The following is an 18751-nucleotide window of genomic DNA, read 5'->3' on the forward strand; positions in this document are numbered from 1 at the left end:
CAGGAGGGGACCGAAACGTGCTTTCCAGGCACCCAATCCCTTTTTAACTCAGTGTTTTATTACCCATTTTTAAATACAATTTGGGGGAAAAAAACACACGGATGTCCCCTACTCAGTGTTACATACACTACACACACAGGAACATTAACAGTCTTACATACATTATGCGTGTGGAAGCGCTGACATCCACATTACACACATGGGAACACTGACAGTCACTTGTTCCTTCAGGTCAGCTGAAATCACGAGTCCTGTGAGAGGCATGTGGTCTGGGGACTTTCTTTTGATTGCCCTTCCAAGTGGCCTGGGGATGCTGACCCTGGCTACCTAGATGATGTGGGCAAAAAGCACCATCACAGACTGTGGCTCACTACAAAAAGGAGGAAAGCGCACACCCTCCCCCACCCCAGGGCTGAATCCCTGGAGGGAGCCCAGATTCTGAGCCAGCCTCCTCAGGTCCAGAACCTGTGTAGACCATGTGCTTCCTTCATGGTGCGCACGCTGCAGCTAGTGGGCAGGTCTCCAGGCAATGTTGGCTATTTGCTCCGTTTGTGCCCAGTAAAAATACAGCCAAGCCACCTCGGTGCCACGTGGGTCTATCTGCAGCATCTGCTGAGCTTAAATCAATAGACTTTCAAGCCTGCTCTGGTGGTGCTCGGTCTACAACCAACCCAAGGGTTGCACACTTGGTGTGTTCACAGTACAGTCAGAATAACAAAGAGCTACATAGGAGATTATTAGGAAGCACGGGAATATAAATATGATCCTTCAAAACCCAGTGCTATACCTTTCATCTCGGCAGCTGTGAGGCAGAGACAAGAGGATTCCTGTAAATTCCAGGACAGCCAGAGCTGTGCAGAGACATGCAGGGCAGGCAGGTAGCTTTTCCGTGCTATGGTTCCCCAGAGGCAAACACCACAGCTTGCACCCCAGGCGGTGATGGACTGCTCCTGCAGTAAGGCTGGTGGGACAGTCACACTAGCACTGGCAAATACTTAACTAGGAAAAGTGCTTCAAAAACAGTCTTGGCGTAGCACACACACCTTTAATTCTATCTGGCAGGTGGATCTCTGTGGGTTTGAGACAAGCCTGGTCTACATAATTTCAGGACAGCCGCAGCTACACTGAGAGACCTTGAGAGAAACAAAACAAAAACAAAAACAACTAGACTTGGCTGAATTCTGCCTAATAACTTCATGAGCCTAAGGAGTCTCAGATGAACTGGATCAGACCACACCTCGCTTAACCTATTCCACTCTGCACAGCATAAACACCCAATGCTTTAAAGGCAGACTCATTTGAAATGCTTTAAATAAAAATATACGTAGTCTCATGAACACATGTAGAAACCACTATGAAAAATTAACAAGCTTAGACATACAGCGATACTTTTCACACACTTATGTGTAACGTTTCAAGGGGACAAGCACAGCGATGTCCACTAGCATGTGTCACTTTCAATAACTGAAATAGAGGAAGTTTAGTAGTGGTATGAAAAATGTGGGATTTTCTAAAACTAAAAAATGGCACTGTCGGAGTTGTTCCAAGTCTGACTTTGCAGCTGGCGACAGACCTAAGCCATGCCCAGAACAAGCACCAGCAGATGCCGCTTGGTGGTACCAGTCATGGATCCAGAGCTGCGTCACACGGCACGGGAGTGCCATAACTGGTCTTTCTGGCTCAGTGGTGGAGGCAGAAAATCCTGACTTCAACGAGAATCCCAGGTGACACACAAAAGCAAACATATTCCGAAACATAAAAAACAAGACTCTGTGGACTTGTGTGCAATCCGCTCTTTACCCTATCAGAATCCTTTGTGAAGACTTGCAGCTGGCCTTCCCCTCAGCTGAGAGGGTGGAGAATGATGGCCACAACTTTGTTACAGACTAAAATCCAACAGGTGATTCCAATTCCACCTGGAAAGAAAGAAACTCATGTCAGAGGCGCAGCACCCAAGCCTTTGTTACCATCTACATACAGGGAGGAGATGCCAGTTCCAATGGGCAAGAGAAGGCGCTGCTGAGGCAGGGCAGACAGGGCTGCACTGCACATCTCCTGTCAGAGAAGTCACTGGGTCTATTGACAGGCTGGAAGAATGCCTGAACCAGCCGGGCGGTGGTGGTGCACGCCTGTAATCCCAGCACTCTGGGAGGCAGAGGCAGGCAGATTTCTGAGTTTGAGGCCAGCCTGGTCTACAGAGTGAGTTCCAAGACAGCCAGGGCTACACAGAGAAACCCTGTCTCCAAAAAACCAAATCAAAAACCAAAAAAAAAAAAAAAAAAAAACCCACCCACGAATGCCCTGAACCACTATTTCTTTTTCATTTCTCAAAAAAGCACTATAAACAAATTCATGTATTTTGAGGCCTAAAGTGAAGATATCCCCATTCTCCCTACACAGGCAGTAAGGCCAACAGCTCAGCAGAGTACTGCCAAAGGTGGCCTGCTGCTCCTTAGGCCTGAGCCCAACAGTGGGAGGGGAGGGGAGGGGTGGGGTGGAGAGGTGAGGGGAGAGGAGGGGAGGGGAGAGGAGGGGAGGGGAAGGATGGGGAGGGGAGGGGAAGGATGGGGAGGAGACCCCAGGACAGGACAGGACAAGGGAGGGGAGGGAGAGAACACAGCACAGCTAACTGTAGGTCCTTGCAACTGCTCCCTTTCAATGGCATATTTCACTACAGTATGAACAATATTCTCCACACATCAGAACCCATGACTGGTGAAAACATGCAGGTTTTTTACAGGCTCTTACTCTGTAGTCCATGATGGCCTTGAAGCTATAGCAATCCTCCTTCCAGGGCTTACAGGCATGAGCCACCATATCCAGCAGTATTATTTCTACTAGCTTAGATCAGGACCCAAGAAAGTGTCCTCACAGGAAAATTCAAATGACAGCAGGGTCTGAAACGGAGTGTTGTGACCTGCAAGTATGGACCCTAATTCATACTCTAACGTCCTACCCTGGGGACAGTGATAGTCCAAGCCTCTGAGAGAGGCTGAGACCACAGGGCAGCCTTAGGAAGAGGCCTACACGATGCAATCTGACCTTCCTCCTCCCACCCAAGGACCCTTGAGAAGGTGCCATTTATGAATGACAAAATGGGTCCTAATGATACCCAGTCTGTGTGTTTAAACTGCTCACTGTGGTATTTTACTGAGTGGGCTTACAACATCGAGGGAAAAGGGATAAAATGTCAGGTGACCACAACTACTTCAAAACAGACAAGGCTGGAAGAAACAGAACACAGCATTGAAGGTTTATCTGTAACAGAATAAATTTTGTAGGGAGAGTAGTATCTTTTTTTTTTTTTTATCTAAGTAGCACTGGCTGGCTTGAAGGTCCCTGTGTAGACCAAGAGGGAAGGCCTAAAACTCAGAGAACCTCCTGCTTGCCTCCTCAGTGCTAGACTGAAGGGAAGCCAACTGGCATGGCTTTTAAAAACTAGTTCCTGTGTTGCCAGGGCAGGGAGGAGCATGCCTTTCTTTAATCCCAGTTCTGAGAAGACAGAAGAAGGCAGAGTTTGAGGCTAGCCTGGTCTACAAATCTAGTTCCAAGACAAGTCAGGGCCACACAGTGAGAGAACACCCAACCCAAAAAAGTGTTCCTACATGTCTGCACAGTCTTCAGTGACATCGACAACCTTTAGCATCCAAAGGACCTTTCAACACTCAAAGGCAGCAGCCAAGAGCAGCAGAGCACTCAGAGAGGAGGCCACTGGGAGGGGACACAGCCTCTGGGTGCCGGGGTGGAACTCTGCCCCTGGCAAGTAGCTTCTCCAGACCACAGAAGGCTGGGACAGGAGGCGCAGCCTGCTGAGGGGACAGTGAGGACGAAGTCAGGTCATGTAATCTCCCACCACCACCGTATTTCCAGAAAACAAGTACCTGCTACTCGAGTAGGAAATGCTACCAGGCGGTCGAGCGGGGTGATCCACTTGCTGGGCACCACAGCCACAGGGACGGAGTAGTACTTCCAAATGAGTGAGATCATCAGCGCTGCCTGGAAGAAGCTTGGGGTGAGTGGAGGCCTCATAGCTCAATTAGTGCTTGTGGTGAACACACACACACACACACAGTTCCAGACAAAACATTACACACTGGTGACAGTGGGGTGGGCCTTCTTGTGGGAACTGGCATTTTCCTGTTTTAACATAGATGCCACACATTCACTGACTTAAGTGAATTCACTTAACTGAGCTGAGTCTGCCCCCACAGTCTCTGAGTAGATGAACTACATGCCAGTACAAAAGCAGCCAGGACGCCACAATCTCTCTGACATCCCAATCAGCTCCAAACTGGTGAAAACTAATGTTTCACTTCTTGTCCTTTCCCAGAAGCACCTTCTGTGCTCCTGAATGCTCTACTGAAATGCTCAGACTGAAGAGGGCAGGACGCCTGAGTCTCTCTCTCTGTGGATGAGTCTCTGTGGAGTACCCTAGGTAGTGTCCAGAAGGCAAAGAACACAAACTCCCCACGGAAGAATGAGAAAAATGGGGGAAAGTGGAGAGAGAGAGAGATGGCTAGATCTGCTGAGTACTGCCTGAGCTTCCAGAACATCCAGGTTCAATCCCCAGCACCCACCGGTGACTCACATCTGTCTCTAACTCCAGTCTCAGGGAATCTAATATCCTCTTCTGACCCCTAAGGACACACATGGTGTGCAAAGAGTTATGCAAGCAAAGCACCTGTACACAGAAATGAGTAAATTCAAAAAGGGAAAGAAAGACAAGTGTCACGTCAGTGCACACTTTTAAACCTAGCACTGGAGAGGTAGAAGCAGGCTGATCTCTGTGAGGTTAATGCCAACCTAGTCTACAGAGCTACTTCAGGACAGTCAGGGCTACACAAAGAAACCTTGTCTTGAGAAAAAAAGAAAAGAAAGGAAACGGAAAAGGAAAAGGAAAGAAAAGACAAAAGAAAAGAGAAGAGAAGAGAAGAGAAGAGAAGAGAAGAGAAGAGAAGAGAAGAGAAAAGAAAAGAAAAGAAGAAAAGAAAAAAGAAAAGCTGAGCTGCTGGCTTCCCGCCTGGAGGATGTGAGCACCGCCTTCACTGTCAGGGAGCACAGAGCACCAGCTTCCAGGGTGAGGCTATGAAGCCAGGTCTCCAGCTAGGAGCTTTTATATTTTCTGTCTTAGTAATTCACAGCTAGGGACTGGAAAAGTGGCTCAGGAGGTAGCACCCACAAAGACTGTGTCTCAGAGCTGGGGGGCGGGGGTAAGTTTTACCTTTACTCGAAAGATCCTGCCCTGGGATAGAAGATGAATAGTAGAGCAATCAAGACACCACAGCCACCTCTGGCCTCTGTGTGCACATGTGCACGAGCACACACAGGAAAATGCCTACACACATGTGCACATACACAAGCAGACAAAGGGGAAAGATCACACTCACTTGCAATACATAGAAAGCAACACTGATAAACCACTTGATCTTGGCCAACTGAGCTGTCCGTGCCTTCACTGAAAGAGAAAAAAAACAAGCAAGGTGAAACATGAATTAATCTTGCAAAGCGGAGAGCACACCTGAACACACGGAAATGTCGTTTCCCAAGCATTAATAATTAATGGAATTATTGATTATAATTGCATTTATACTTGGAAACATCAAACAGGACAACAATGTGTGTGATAAACCTCTTACAAAATATAAAGTTGATCACTCTGCTGTTTGAGTAGAAACCCACTCAAACTGCATCCTCAAGTCATGCAAGCCTCTGAGAGACTCTTCTCCTAACACACTTGCCGCTCACGGACAGGACTAACCGTCATTCCCATTTTCTAACCTACGCCATCTCTGAGGCTCCTGCAGGAGCCCAGCCCCCAGGCCTGTGTTCTACATAGCCTGCTCCACCTTACACAGCCCAGCAGGGCTCTCAGGACACACTGCTCTCTGGAGGTCTCACTTTGTAGCCCTGAAAGGAAAGACAGACAGACAGACAGACAGAGCCTTACTATGAAGATCTGGCTAGCATGGAACACAGTGAGCTGCCTGACTGTGCCACAGACACTGGGACGCGAGTGTACACTGCCTCTCCCTCGCACAGGAGCTGACCCTTGCCGTCTACACTGTATGAATGCCCCTGAGAGTGCCAAGTGCCCTGAGGACCCACTGTGTATTCTCTTGTCTGGACTTCCTCACCAAAGTGCCAGCCTTGAAACTGAAAATCTACAGAGGACGAATTGGCTCTGCAGAAAAATCTACAAGGATTTCTAGATCTAGAAAGCAAAGGGTTTACCAGCAAATATGAAGTAACGCATGTACCTTAAATCCATGCACAAAGACAGCCCTCCCACCCTTCTCTCCCACCCCGCCCCCCACCCTCCACCCCGCTATCAGTGGCTACAAGACAAGTACCGTGTGTTTTGAGCTTGTCTGTCATTTTGTTGATCTTCCTTTCCAGCCTGGCGTATCTGGCAAACTCATCCATCATGTTGACGGTGGACAGCTCCTGCTTCATGTCCTGGATCTCTGCTCTCATCTGTGACTCCTGTTCTGCATCTTTCTGTAGCACCCTGGAAATCTAGCAGGGAGGTGGTGGGCATCAGTGTCCTTCCTCACTGAAACCCAGATAATTTACTGTGTTCCAGATACATGCAATAGCGGCCACCAGGTGGCGCCCACCACCTATTCCGGCCTGTCAGGGTCCCAGGACTAGGTGGTTCGGGAAGATGGGGTGCAGAAAGGTACAGTCCAGGCCAGGGGCAGCAGTCGCCAGAGAGCTGCTGGAAAGAGCCCTCTTCTCATGCAGGGAAACCAAAGCAGGCCTTCAGACTGGACGTCAGTGACACATTTGTCACCAGTGTTACAGTCAAGACCTTTGCTCACTCAACAAGTACAGAACAGCCGAGGGCTGTCAACTACCTTCAAGGGTTCAGGGGGGAAACTGCTTTTCTATATACTGTATCCTAACTCCTGAATGTGCGTGTTTGCTCAATCTTTAAAAGAATAGCTCTGTTGGTTTTAAAGATGAAAAGAAGAAGCATGCAAAGTTTAGCTGGCCCACAGCAATGGTATCTCCCCAGCTCAGAAGACCCCTCTGCTTGCCACGAGGTAAGGCAACTTCAGTAACAGCCAGAGCCAAACCGCAACAGTGATGGTGGACAAACAGACCAGGCACACAATCTGAGGCCCCTTCACAAACCCACAGTTAAAGCCCCTAGGCTAGAGCCAGCACTGTGAGTCACCTTGACAACTACACAGTGGACAGCAAACAGGGTTTGCAAACCTGCCTCTCTTGCCCACTGTTCTCCACTCAAAGGGAGAGTTACCTCAGCCTGGCCCACCCTGGAGGAAAAAAATAGGAATGGTCCAAAGTCTGTAATGATCACAGGGGCAGAAACGCTCAGTGGTTAAAAGTGTTTGTCTTTAGAGGATTGGGGTACAGTTCCCAGCACCCACATGGTGGTTTGTGACCATCTATAACTCTAGTTCTAGGGGATCCAACACCTTCTTCTGAATCCATGGGCACCAGGCGTGCAGGTGATACACACATACACATGCAGGCCAAACATCATTCCCATAAAAAATAAATAATTCTAAAGGCAAAAATAATTTTTTAAAAAGTCACAGAGCTATCATTCAAAAATCAGAGAACCAACACCCCTACCCCTACCCCACCCCTCGTTGCCCAGAGTTGGCCCTGCCCCTTGCCAGCTGCAGCACTCAGGAGGGCTGGCCAGGTCCCCTGGTGGTGTGGGCACATTAGAGCTGGCAGGCCAACTAACTCAGCTACCCCCAAGGCCCAGATCCAGGACTCTGAGCTTGCCCACCCACCACAACATCTACCCAAACTATGAACTTTGGGAGCACAAGAAGGGGCTGGTCCTGCAGATCCAAAGCTGCAGCATCTCCATGACGCAGGGCAACAACAGGATATCCAAGAGGAGTCCCAGTGAGGATCCAATATTAATATAGAAAAAGCCAGAGGCCTCAAACCGGACTCACTGCAATGAACACTTACAATGTTTGTTGGACAAAGATGTGTGGACAAAGGGTATACTGTAGGACATACTACAATTTCCATGACAAGATTTTTTTTCTTTTGTGGGGCATTGCAGGGAGAGAGGGCAGATATGAGGAAACAGGGAGATGAATGGGATTGGGGCACACATGATATGAAACAAAGAATCAATAAAGTTTAAAAAAAAATCTTGGTGGGGGGGGGGGTTGTAGCTGGAGAGATGGCTCAGCAGTTAAGAGCATTGACGACTCTTCCAAAGGACCAAAGTTCAATTCCCAGTAACCACATGGTGGCTCACAACCATCTGTAATAGGATCAGATGCCCTCTTCTGGTGTGTCTGAAGACAGCTACAATGTACTCATATACATAAAATAAATAAATCTTTAAAAACAAAATCTGGGGCGCTGGAGATGGCTCAGCAGTTAAGAGCACTGGCTGGCTGCTCTTTCAAAAGTCCTAGGTTCAATTCCCAGCACCCACATGGCAGCTCACAACCATCTGTAACTCTGGTTCCAGGGACTCTGACACACATACATACACAGGCAAAACAACAATGCACATTAAATACATACATAAATGCAAAAGCTTTACATTTAAAAAATCAGGAATTCTATAAAGGATGCTTAAACTTAAACATGTCATTAGGGCTCTGCTTCCCCGCCCCGTGCAGCATGACCTGTGGTTACAACCCAGATCCTGAGGTGGGGGTTGGGAGGAGCAGTGGTGGACAAGGTAGAAACAGTCAGGGATGGAAACCTCACGAAGAGGGAACAGACTCTCGGGAGACAGTCTTCAACGAGACAGCTTGTTTAACTGGGAGAACAAAGGCTATTATTAAACCTTTAAGGAGTTGTGCAGGGGTCTTCAGGAAGAGTGCACAACACTGGCTAGGGCCAGGGTGCTGCGGATGCCTCATGCATAGGGCGGAATTTCAGATATTGCTGGACACACCCTTATAAGGAGATGAAGACCATCGAGAGCTCCACGACCTCCTCTGAAGGACAGAGGGTGGGTGCAATCTTACACCTACTCATCTCAGGGGTCTGGGCACACCCGACCCCACTGCTCCCTGCGGCTCCACAGCTCCCTGCCACACCCCCAGCCCCACAGAAACAGGAGAAAGCAACCTGGAGATGCTCCTGTCACCCCAGCATTTGGGAAGCTGCAGGAGGAGAGGTTCAAAGCCAGCCACCTGCAGCCCAACAGAACGGCACAGTGGGTAAGTCTCAGAAGAAAAGCAGATGAAGTCGGGCGGTGGTGGCGCATGCCTGTAATCTCAGCACTTAGGAGGCAGAGGCAGGCGGATTTCTGAGTTCGAGGCCAGCCTGGTCTACAGAGTGAGTTCCAGGACAGTCAGGGCTACACAGAGAAACCCTGTCTCAAAAAAAAAAAAAAAAGAAAGAAAGAAAAGAAAAAAAGAAAGAAAGAAAAGCAGATGATTCAAACTCACAAAGGCTCTGGGGACAGGAGGCACAAGGTTTGTGAAATTTTTACCCAGATGACTCAGACGGAGCAAAGGACAGGAGCTCAGCTTCCTTCTTGCCACCCTGTGGGCAGAGGTGAGCTGCCTGCGGGCAAGCACACTGTGCTCTGGCCTGTGGGGCTTCAGTCCTATCTGGCCAGGGCACCCTCGGCTGACAGATAAGCTTGTCCAAGACTGAACTTGTAGTCGTGTTGTCACTGCCCACCCAGGTCTGAAAGATGGCAGTATGACATGCACAGCCCAGCTCCTCCCTTCTGAGATTTCTCAAGCAAGTTCAAAACTGACCAACCCAGGTCACTAGCATGAAGAGACCAAAACCTAAACACACAAAGTCCAGAAACCTGAAAAGGTTCTCATCTAGCGCAACTCCCTGGGCGGGGCCAACCTCCTCCTGAAATGCCTGTTCCCCATTTGTACACCCTTCGGGCCCTGTCAGCCAAGCACTCTGTCCATCACCCGAACACACCTCTCCACCAAGGCCCCAAGAGTGCATCCTGTTAGGTTGCTATGTCATCCTAACACTTGGAAGCCGTACAAAATCCTGTCCCAACTAGGCATGGTGGTGCATGCCTTTAATCTCATTTAATCTCATAAATAAGAGACAGCCTGGTCTAGAGAGTAAGTTTCAAGATAGTCAAGAAACCCTGTCTCAAAAATAAATAATAAATAACAAAATCCCAAAGAAGGGCTTTGCTCAGAGTCTGCTGCTCTGTGAAAAGCAAGTACCTAAGGCTTAGAGCAAAAAGCAAAGGGGTAACACTGCTTGAACATGCTGAGACAAGTTGACCAGACGAGCCGGGCCCAGAAGCATGTGTACCCATGCGACTGCCGGCAGAGCAGGGTCTGTCAGGGGCTGGCACAGGCACCTGCACACTGCAAGTCTGAGACCCTCACCCTGTGTCTGCCATGCCAGTCCTGAGAGCTCTGCAAATCTCAGAAGAGTCTCACCCACCTTTACACATCAGTTCAGGGACACCCAAGCAGTGTACCTCCCATGTATGGGCACATGGTGTGTCCAATGTCCCCTTCTCTGCAGACAACACTGGATCCCTTACTTTACAAATTCACGGTCTAGACTAGGCGTGCCATGACCAGCCTAAAGGGAAAGACTCTCAGGAAAATTCCATCCAGGCTAACCACAGGCACCAGACCCACTCCAGCTGACAGAAGCCGTCTAGGAAAGGCTGTGGCAAGCAGGTGAGTTTTCTGGAGATGGTCCACCATATCTGCATAGCAGCTATAGGTGCACTCTGAAAGGTAGGATTCTCAGAGACGTCATCCCAGAATTGTTTCCCACTGCTGACATGTTTTTGCTGCCTCTATTAAACAGCGTGGTGATCCCTGGGCTTCAGCCTACTCCATTGGGCAGATTTTCTGCAGATCAACATGGCCATGTACTTTCATGTAGATTCAATGCTGTGTAAGGAACTGATGACTTCATAACTCATAATCATGATTTTATAGCACTCCTAAATTGATACAATCTCAAGAAGCCCCCTATAAAATAAATGCTGCAAATAGATCTCTGTAAACCTTCATGTACCACGGGCTAATTGAACTAGGAAAAGAAAGCGGGCTTGGAACAAATGCACAATCAAGGAAAACATTCTTTCAAGGTTAGGAACAAAGCCACTATCTGGTAACTGAAGGTCATAAAACTGGAAATAGGGGGGCTGGAGAGCTGGCTCAGCGGTTGAGAGCCCTGACTACTCTTCCAGAGGTCCTGAGTTCAATTCCCAGCAACCATATAATGGTTCATAACCATCTGTAATGGGATCCGATGTTCTTTTCTGGTGTGCCTGAAGACAGTTGACAGTGTACTCACATACATAAAATAAATAGATAAATTAAAAAAAAAAAAATTGGAGCCAGGCTGTGGTGGTGCACACCTTTAATCTCAGCACTTGGGAGGCAGAGGCAAGCGGATTTCTAAGTTCGAGGCCAACCTGGTCTACAGAGTGAGTTCCAGGGCAGCCAGGGCTACACAGAGAATCCCTGTCTCAAGAAACCAAAAGGAAAAAAAAAACTGGAAATGGGCGATTTATTTGTAGGTGTAAGGACAGAAAATAAATGATGGACTAGTCTATCTATATGAGACTTCAAAATAATAAGACACAAGGCAGAATATTTGTCTCACGACAAAATCATGCTAACTTATAATAACTATTGCTTTAAAATAATAATGAACTTGTGGGACTAGTAACAGATAATAATGAATGTTTACTTAGTACTCGTCTTAATGGGAAGACATATAAACAATTCTGCTTTAACCCCTCAAGCCTTACCAATCCGTGACAGGAAATACTACTTTAAACTTACTATGAACTTACAGAATATAAAGGTGTCTAGAAAACCATGTAACCAATTCTCCTGAGAAGGTATAAAAATTAAGAACAATAATCAAACAGTGGTGTGTCCTTTTCTGCTTCAGGTGGTGTGTGCCTGACTTACTTTCTTTTCTTTCCTCTCTGGCTCAAGAAAAGTTAATGAATTCAGAGCCTCTGGCCTGGCCATCTAGAAGCCCAGTCAGAGTTAAGAACCCAGATAATTATATTTCTTTTCTTAATCCCCTGCTGCTATCAGCAGGAGTTAATTGCCAGACACTATCAGCTTTGGGCCCCAGAATAGCAAGAGAGTTAAATAGCCAAAAGTTATCACTTTTGGCCCCACTGACGCCACTGCTCATGGACTTCCTTAGTCTACCTGGGTGCCCAGCAGTCGGCCCAGACAGCCTCCCAGCACCTCACCCGCCCTCCTGCTGCACTGAGGGGGTGCACTCCTCCTGACCGCACCAATGCTCAGTGCTCAGGAACCTGGTACAGAAGGCTACACTCTGCAGCCTCAACCCAACCTTGTCATTGATCTGTCACAGTTGGCCCTGCAGATCAGAGGCTTGTCGGGGAGGGGTGCTCTAACATTGTGGGGAGGTATTCTGGCCTCCTTACACCAGCATGTTCCCAAAAGCTCCCTCACTGGAAACCCAGCAACCAGGCAAACTGGATCTTTTATTTGTCCTCCCTGTTCTAAACATTGATGACAGGTTCCTCTCCTCTAGGGTAATAATCACACATTGTCTTTCTGAACCCAGCAACTGCCAGGTGTCACTGCCAAAGGATTTTAGCTCAATGGATTCAAGGCAGAGACTCTACAACCTTCAGGAACAGCACAGGACTCGGTGCAGGCCTAGGCTGAGAGCAAACAATGATGGCCGTGCACAGAGCAAAGACTTGGGCATATGAAACTGCAGTGCCCATCCTCTGTGACAAGAGACTAATACAGAACACACCCAAGTCTGGTGACCATGTCCTGGAGGACCCTGAGTTGATCACAGGATCTATATGTCCTCCCGACCTGCTAGCTACTAGAGACTCAATGCCAATTCAGTGAGGAGGATAGCCCAACACAGCCTCCCTGAACATCTGAGTTCTGTTTCCTTAGCTCCACTGTGAGGTGAAAGGGAACGAGACACAGGACAGAAGGAGGTGGAACCCCCAAGGCAGGGATCTGGCTCAGTGGCTAAAGCTCCTGCTACATAAGCATGAGGAACCACCTGAAAGGTGGGTGTAGATATGGAGCCAGGGTCCCCACAGCAAGCTAGCCCAGTCAGTGTACTCTGGGTTTTACTGCGACCCTTCCTCAATGAATAAGGCAGAACAGTGGCCAAGGACTACCCCTGATACCAACTGTCTCAGTCTTAAAGACACAACACACACACACACACACACACACACACACACACACATAATGGGAAAATAAAACTACACAAGAAAGCAGGCCAGGCGATGGTGGCGCACACCTTTAGTCCCAGCACTTGGGAGGCAGAGGCAGGCGGATTTCTGAGTTCGAGGCCATCTTGGTCTACAGAGTGAGTTCCCGGACAGCCAGGGCTACACAGAGAAACCCTGTCTCGGAAAAAACAAACAAACAAACAAACAAACAAAACAGAAAGCAGAAAGAGAACACACATAACCACAGGGGGTTTTATCCAGACACATGAGGAACTTTAACCACGGAAACTAACAGAAGGATTATGGGGATGAAGGACTAGATATCTCTCTAGAAAACAGATGAAGAAGGCATCATGTCAGTCTCTCTCACCAACCGCCCACCACACAGATGGCTGCTATGATCTCAAATGTGTGGGCTCACCTCCTAGGTGTTCCCCATTCTGCAAACAGTGTCAATTCCCACAGGTGGAGAGGGCTCAGTACCACAGTAACCACTTCAAACATCAGCCACAAATCACACAGGCCAGCACATGTTCGAGTTCCCTCAATTCCTCTTCAGGCTTCACCAATTTGCTAGACCAGCTCACAAAACTCAGAGAAACACTCTTGCTCACTGGTTTATTACAGAGCATGTTTTCTAAGGCTATGGGCACAGGTTAGAGAGATGTCTCAGGGTTAAGCACACTTGCAGTTCTTTCAGAGGACCCAGGTTCAGTTCCTAGAAGTTATCATCTATAAATCAGTTCCAGAGATCGTGACTGCCTCTTCTGGCCTCTGCAGACAACTACGTTCACATGGTGCACATGCATACACTCAAGAACACACATACACACACACACACACACACACACACTAATAAACTTTAATGGCTACAGATTAAGGGGGTGGGGAGATATCTCAGTGGTCAAGAGCACTTTATGGTCCCAGCACTCAGATGGTAGCTCACAAGGAGTCTGTGACTCCAGTGCCCCTTCTGGACTCAAAAGCACGGCATACGTGTGATGCACTTACATACATGCAGGCAAAACTCTCACATAAAAAAAAGTTTTTTAAAAAGGTTGAAAGGCTACAGATAGCAAGACAGATGAAGAGAAATTTGCAGGCAGGCGAGGAAGGGCATTGAGTGTGGTAACATCCATGTCCAGTTAGTAATCCCCCCAACCCCTCTCCCAGTAGACAGAAAAACCCTTATTGACCTTCCTGCATCCAGTCCTTTGGGGAATTGTGTGACGACTTCTTTATACAGGCTTGACTGAAAAATATAAAGTCATGTAGAAATATGTTGGGGCTGGAGATGGTTCAGTGGGTAAGAACACTGGATACTGTTATAGGGGGCCTGTTCCCAGCACCTACACGGCAGGTAACTAATGTCTCTAACTACAATTCCAGAGGATCCAGCACTCTTCTGGACTCTGCTGGCAATGAAAGCACACGGTGCACAGATATACACGCAGGAAAAACACCCACACACATAAACAAAAACCTGAGTGAGCAAGAACAGTATGGCCTGATTGCTCTGTAGTGGTCCTTGTTCTCACGGACAGAGCAGAAGGGGGTGAGCCACTCCAGAGCCAGGCACCTCTGAGGATGCCTGGCCCCTGTGAGGATGCCTGGTCCGGGCTGCTCCTCTGCCGGGAAGCGTGGCTTGGGACCTCCCACCCTCCAGAGCGCAGTAGTGGATCTGGTTGCAACCTCGCGATCTGTGAGAAGCTCGGAGCCAATTGGAGGAAGAGAGCTTGCAGCATGGACCGCACAAGGCCCCACGCTCGGCCGCTCCCCGCCCCTGGCAGCTACTTACAAACGAGGACAGGGAAGGCAGGAGGATCCGCAGCACGTTGCATCCGAACACGAAGCTCAACACCAGCAACCAAGCCCAGCGGTCCGTCTCGGACGCGCTCATCCTGGATCCCAGGCACCTGCACCGCTACTGTAGCGCCATGGTGACCGCGCCTCCGCGCTCGCCTACGCCTGCGCACTGCAACCCTGCTACGCCACGGCGGCGCCTGGGAGACAGCGTCGCCAATTGCGCCTGCGCACTGCAGCGCTGCTCCGCGGCTACGGCAGCACGTAAGGACCCAGTGGCTGCCGTGCACGCACGCTACACCTCCTCTAGGGGGCGGCACGGAGTGTTACCTAGCGCCCATCTTCGCCTTTCGCTTTCCCGGCTTCCGTAGCCGGGTGACATTCATTTCCCTCCCCTCCCCCGCCCCCCTTCCGACCTCGCGGAGGCTAAACAGCTTTTAGCAAACTGTGATTGATTGTAGTAGCCGAAAACTACTGAGTTAACTAACGCACCTTTATTCTTAAATAAATTTATTTTAGGATAAGCCTCTTCATGAATAGAAAGTTACTTTATTATAGCAGGTAACTTAAAATGTTTTCTAACCCGTTGTCGCATGTAAAATGGTTCATCTGCATTTTACAACAAGGCACTAATAAACACGAACAATGTAGAAAACTGTAATCCTAAAAGGTAAGTTTATTCATAAAAAGACATCACTTTGTGACTGGTAGAGACTTGTCAAGCTTGTGGGAAGTCTTAGGTACCAGCCATCCTCAGCACGCTCAAAAAAAGAGTTTACAGTGAGCTTTTAGTAAAATTATCTAAGTTACGGCAATAATGAGTAGTCATAACAAAAGAACCCCGGTTCACATATATGGTGAATAAAGTGAAAGATAGCTGGCTGTCTTTTCTGCCATGTTAGTCCGAGAACGAGTTACTTACAGAAGTACTGCCTGTGGCTCTACCAGCGGCGGTGGGATGAATTATCTCCATGAAAGGGCATGCTGACCAGGAGACTACCACTCTATAAGCTTCTCTTCCAGCTGGCCTACCCCAGGCTGTAGGCAGACTGCCAGGCGCTGCACACTGATTGAGATGGATAATGGAAGAGCAGCCTCATGAGAAATTATGGCAGTCTGAGTCTCTCCCTCCCCACAAACCCACCTTGACTCCGCTGCACCTGCTTGCTCTTCAATCCCAAGTCTCTACTTTTTTAGAATGAAAAGGAAAGTATCAACCAGGTCCACACTGCACAAGAGGACCACTCTGTTCTTAGTGAGGCAAGACCTAACAAAATTACTGGTGAATATCCTAAATATCCTATAACATGTATGCAGCTGGGGTGATTTGATGGTTTGTATATGCTTGGCCCAGTGAATGGCACTATTAGAAGGTGTGGCCCTGTTGGAGTAGGTGTGGCTGTTTTGGAATATATATGTCACTGTGGGTGTGGGCTTTAAGACCCTTATCCTAGATGCCTGGAAGTCAGTCTTCTCCTAGCTGCCTTCAGATGAAGATGTAGAACTCTCAGCTCCTCCTGCACCATGCCTGCCTGGACACTGCCATGTTCACATCTTGATAATGGACTGAACCTCTGAACCTGTAAGCCAGCCCCAGTTAAATGTTGTTCTTGTAAGAGTTGTCTTGGTCACCTGGGTGGTAGTGGTGCACGCCTTTAATCACAGCCTTGTAACCAGCACTTGGGAGGCAGAGGCAAGTGGGTTTCTGAGTTCAAGGCCAGCCTGGTTTACAGAGTGAGTTCCAGGACAGCCAGGGCTATACAGAGAAACCCTGTCTCAAAAAAAAAAAAAAAAAAAAAAAAAAAAAAAAAAAAAGAGTTACCTTGGTCATGTCTGCAAAACCTTAACAAGACAGGTAGCTAGGAGAAGCTCTTCCTGGCTTTCAGGAGCAGCTCAGTTTGACGGAGTCAGGCTCAACTCCTAGTACCTGTTGACCACTCTCAAAAACAGTTCTCAGTTGAAGACTGAGTTTTAACACGTATAAAGAAAGTATAAAATTATCAATTAAGTCGGGTACAAATTCTGGCAAGCAGAGCTTGTAACCAGCTCTTGTTTGTGTTTCGATTCTGCTATTGTGACAGTGTAACAGTTCAGAGGTTCTTCCATCTTGTGTTCTTGCTGAGGCCATTTTGTGTTTAACTAAAATTTCATCTCCTTGATGGAGAATGCCATGGAAAATTACCCTGCCCTACTCTAGGGACACAAGATCAAGATGGTCCACATTATCTTCTCTTAAACTATCCTGCTTGTGAAAACCTTCCGCTCCTGTACAGCAAGAGATTCCAGGACTTGGTTTCTGCTTTCTAAAATCCTGTGCTCCAGACACTTGGTACTAGACTTAGGTCCCGGATACCTGAGTGTGGTCCCCAGCGGGCTGGAATAAAGAATTTTAGTTGATTATAAATGGTCTGATGGTCATCTCTGGTGGGTTCCACATAACACTGTCATAACTGACCACATGTTTGATGGCTTGAGATGTGGTAAATTTGTTACCTTATAGTCCTAGAGTTTCAAAATGTGAAGTGCATCTCACTGGGCTAAAATAGACTGTTTTCCTTCTGGAATTGCTCGGGCAAAGGCTACCAGCACCCTCACCTCATGGCTCTCTTCTGTCTTCATGTTTGGCACCACAGCGTTCTGCTTGGACTCTGACTCAACCATCCTTCCCACCTTTCAACTCCCTCTTTCCCTGTTGGAAGCCTTATGATTACACAGGGTCCATGTAGGCAATCAAAGATAATCTCCGAGGCTAGAAACCTGTAACCAGGCAGGTTACAGAAGGCATATGCCTATATAACACCAGCACTCCAGGTCATCCCTGGTGTCTTATTCAGGGTTTCTATTCCTACACAAACATCACGACCGAAAAGCAAGAGGAAAGGGTTTATTCAGCTTACACTTCCACACTGCTGTTCATCACTAAAGGAAGTCAGGTTAGGAAGCAGGAGCTGATACAGAGGCCATGGAAGGAAGGATTCTCTCTCTCTCTCTCTCTCTCTCTCTCTCTCTCTCTCTCTCTCTCTCTCTCTCTTGGTTTTTCAAGACAGGGTCTCTCTCTGTGTAGCCTTGGCTGTCCTGGAACTCACTCTGTAGACCAGGCTGGCCTCAAACTCAGAAATCCGCCTGCCTCTGCCTCCCAAGTGCTGGGAATACAGGCGTGTGCCACCACCTCCTGGCAGGAGGTATGTTTCTTACTGGCTTGCTTCCCCTGGCTTGCTCAGCTTGCTTTCTTATAGAACCCAAGACTACCAGCCAAGGAATGGCACCACCCACAATGGGCCCTCCCCCCTTGATCAGTAATTGAGAATATGCCCCACAGCTGGATCTCATGGAGGCACTTCCTCAACTGAAGCTCCTTTCTCTGTGATAACTCCAGCCTATGTCAAGTTAACATACAAAACCAGACAGTACAGATAGAAACCGCAGTCTATGTCTCTTTACTGTGAGGAAGGGTCATTTGTGTTCCTTTGTTTCTGGTACTTTAGCTTTCATTATACCAGAACAAAGTCTCCATCACTTAAAACAGTTCCAAGAAAAGATTCACAAATATGTTTGCCTTTTCTTTGTATAAAAGTATAATTTTATTATACTTTTCTTGTATAATTTCTTGTATAAATTATAAATAATTTCTTGTATAAAAGCAAGCTCCTCTAACATCAGAATGGGTATTTTTCATTTCTCTTGATTATTAAATACTGCTCCTTTGAGGATATGATCCTCCAAGCCATGTTGGGGAGAAAAAAGGAATAAAAGGAATTCTTCTGCCCCATATTTGGAGGC

The 18751-nt window shown here is 47.9% G+C and overlaps 1 protein-coding gene across 1 annotated transcript; it reads right to left on the reverse strand.

Annotated features, from left to right (window-relative positions):
• Positions 1–36: 36 nt before the first annotated feature.
• On the reverse strand, positions 37–15168 carry Get1 (guided entry of tail-anchored proteins factor 1). Its single transcript, XM_052158627.1, has 5 exons — positions 14967–15168; positions 6351–6516; positions 5388–5455; positions 3882–3996; positions 37–1916 (listed from the first exon to the last, which is right to left on the reverse strand). Exons 1-5 carry the CDS (start codon positions 15066–15068, stop codon positions 1843–1845), a joined length of 525 nt encoding a protein of 174 aa, XP_052014587.1. The 5' UTR covers positions 15069–15168; the 3' UTR covers positions 37–1842.
• Between the last annotated feature and the right edge of the window lie 3583 nt (positions 15169–18751).

The sequence above is a fragment of the Apodemus sylvaticus genome, chromosome 15 (assembly GCF_947179515.1).
Source record: "Apodemus sylvaticus chromosome 15, mApoSyl1.1, whole genome shotgun sequence".
Taxonomy (NCBI): domain Eukaryota; kingdom Metazoa; phylum Chordata; class Mammalia; order Rodentia; family Muridae; genus Apodemus; species Apodemus sylvaticus.

What these genes read in the sequence shown, in the direction of transcription:
- Get1 (XM_052158627.1), bottom strand. Translation starts at nt 15,068, where the DNA reads ATGAGCGCGTCCGAGACGGACCGCTGGGCTTGGTTGCTGGTGTTGAGC. An exon ending in TGCCTTCCCTGTCCTCGTTT is followed by an intron (nt 6,517 to 14,966) that starts GTAAGTAGCTGC and finishes CCTCCCTGCTAG; the next exon opens with ATTTCCAGGGTGCTACAGAA. An exon ending in ATTTCCTACTCGAGTAGCAG is followed by an intron (nt 1,917 to 3,881) that starts GTACTTGTTTTC and finishes CTTTCTTTCCAG; the next exon opens with GTGGAATTGGAATCACCTGT.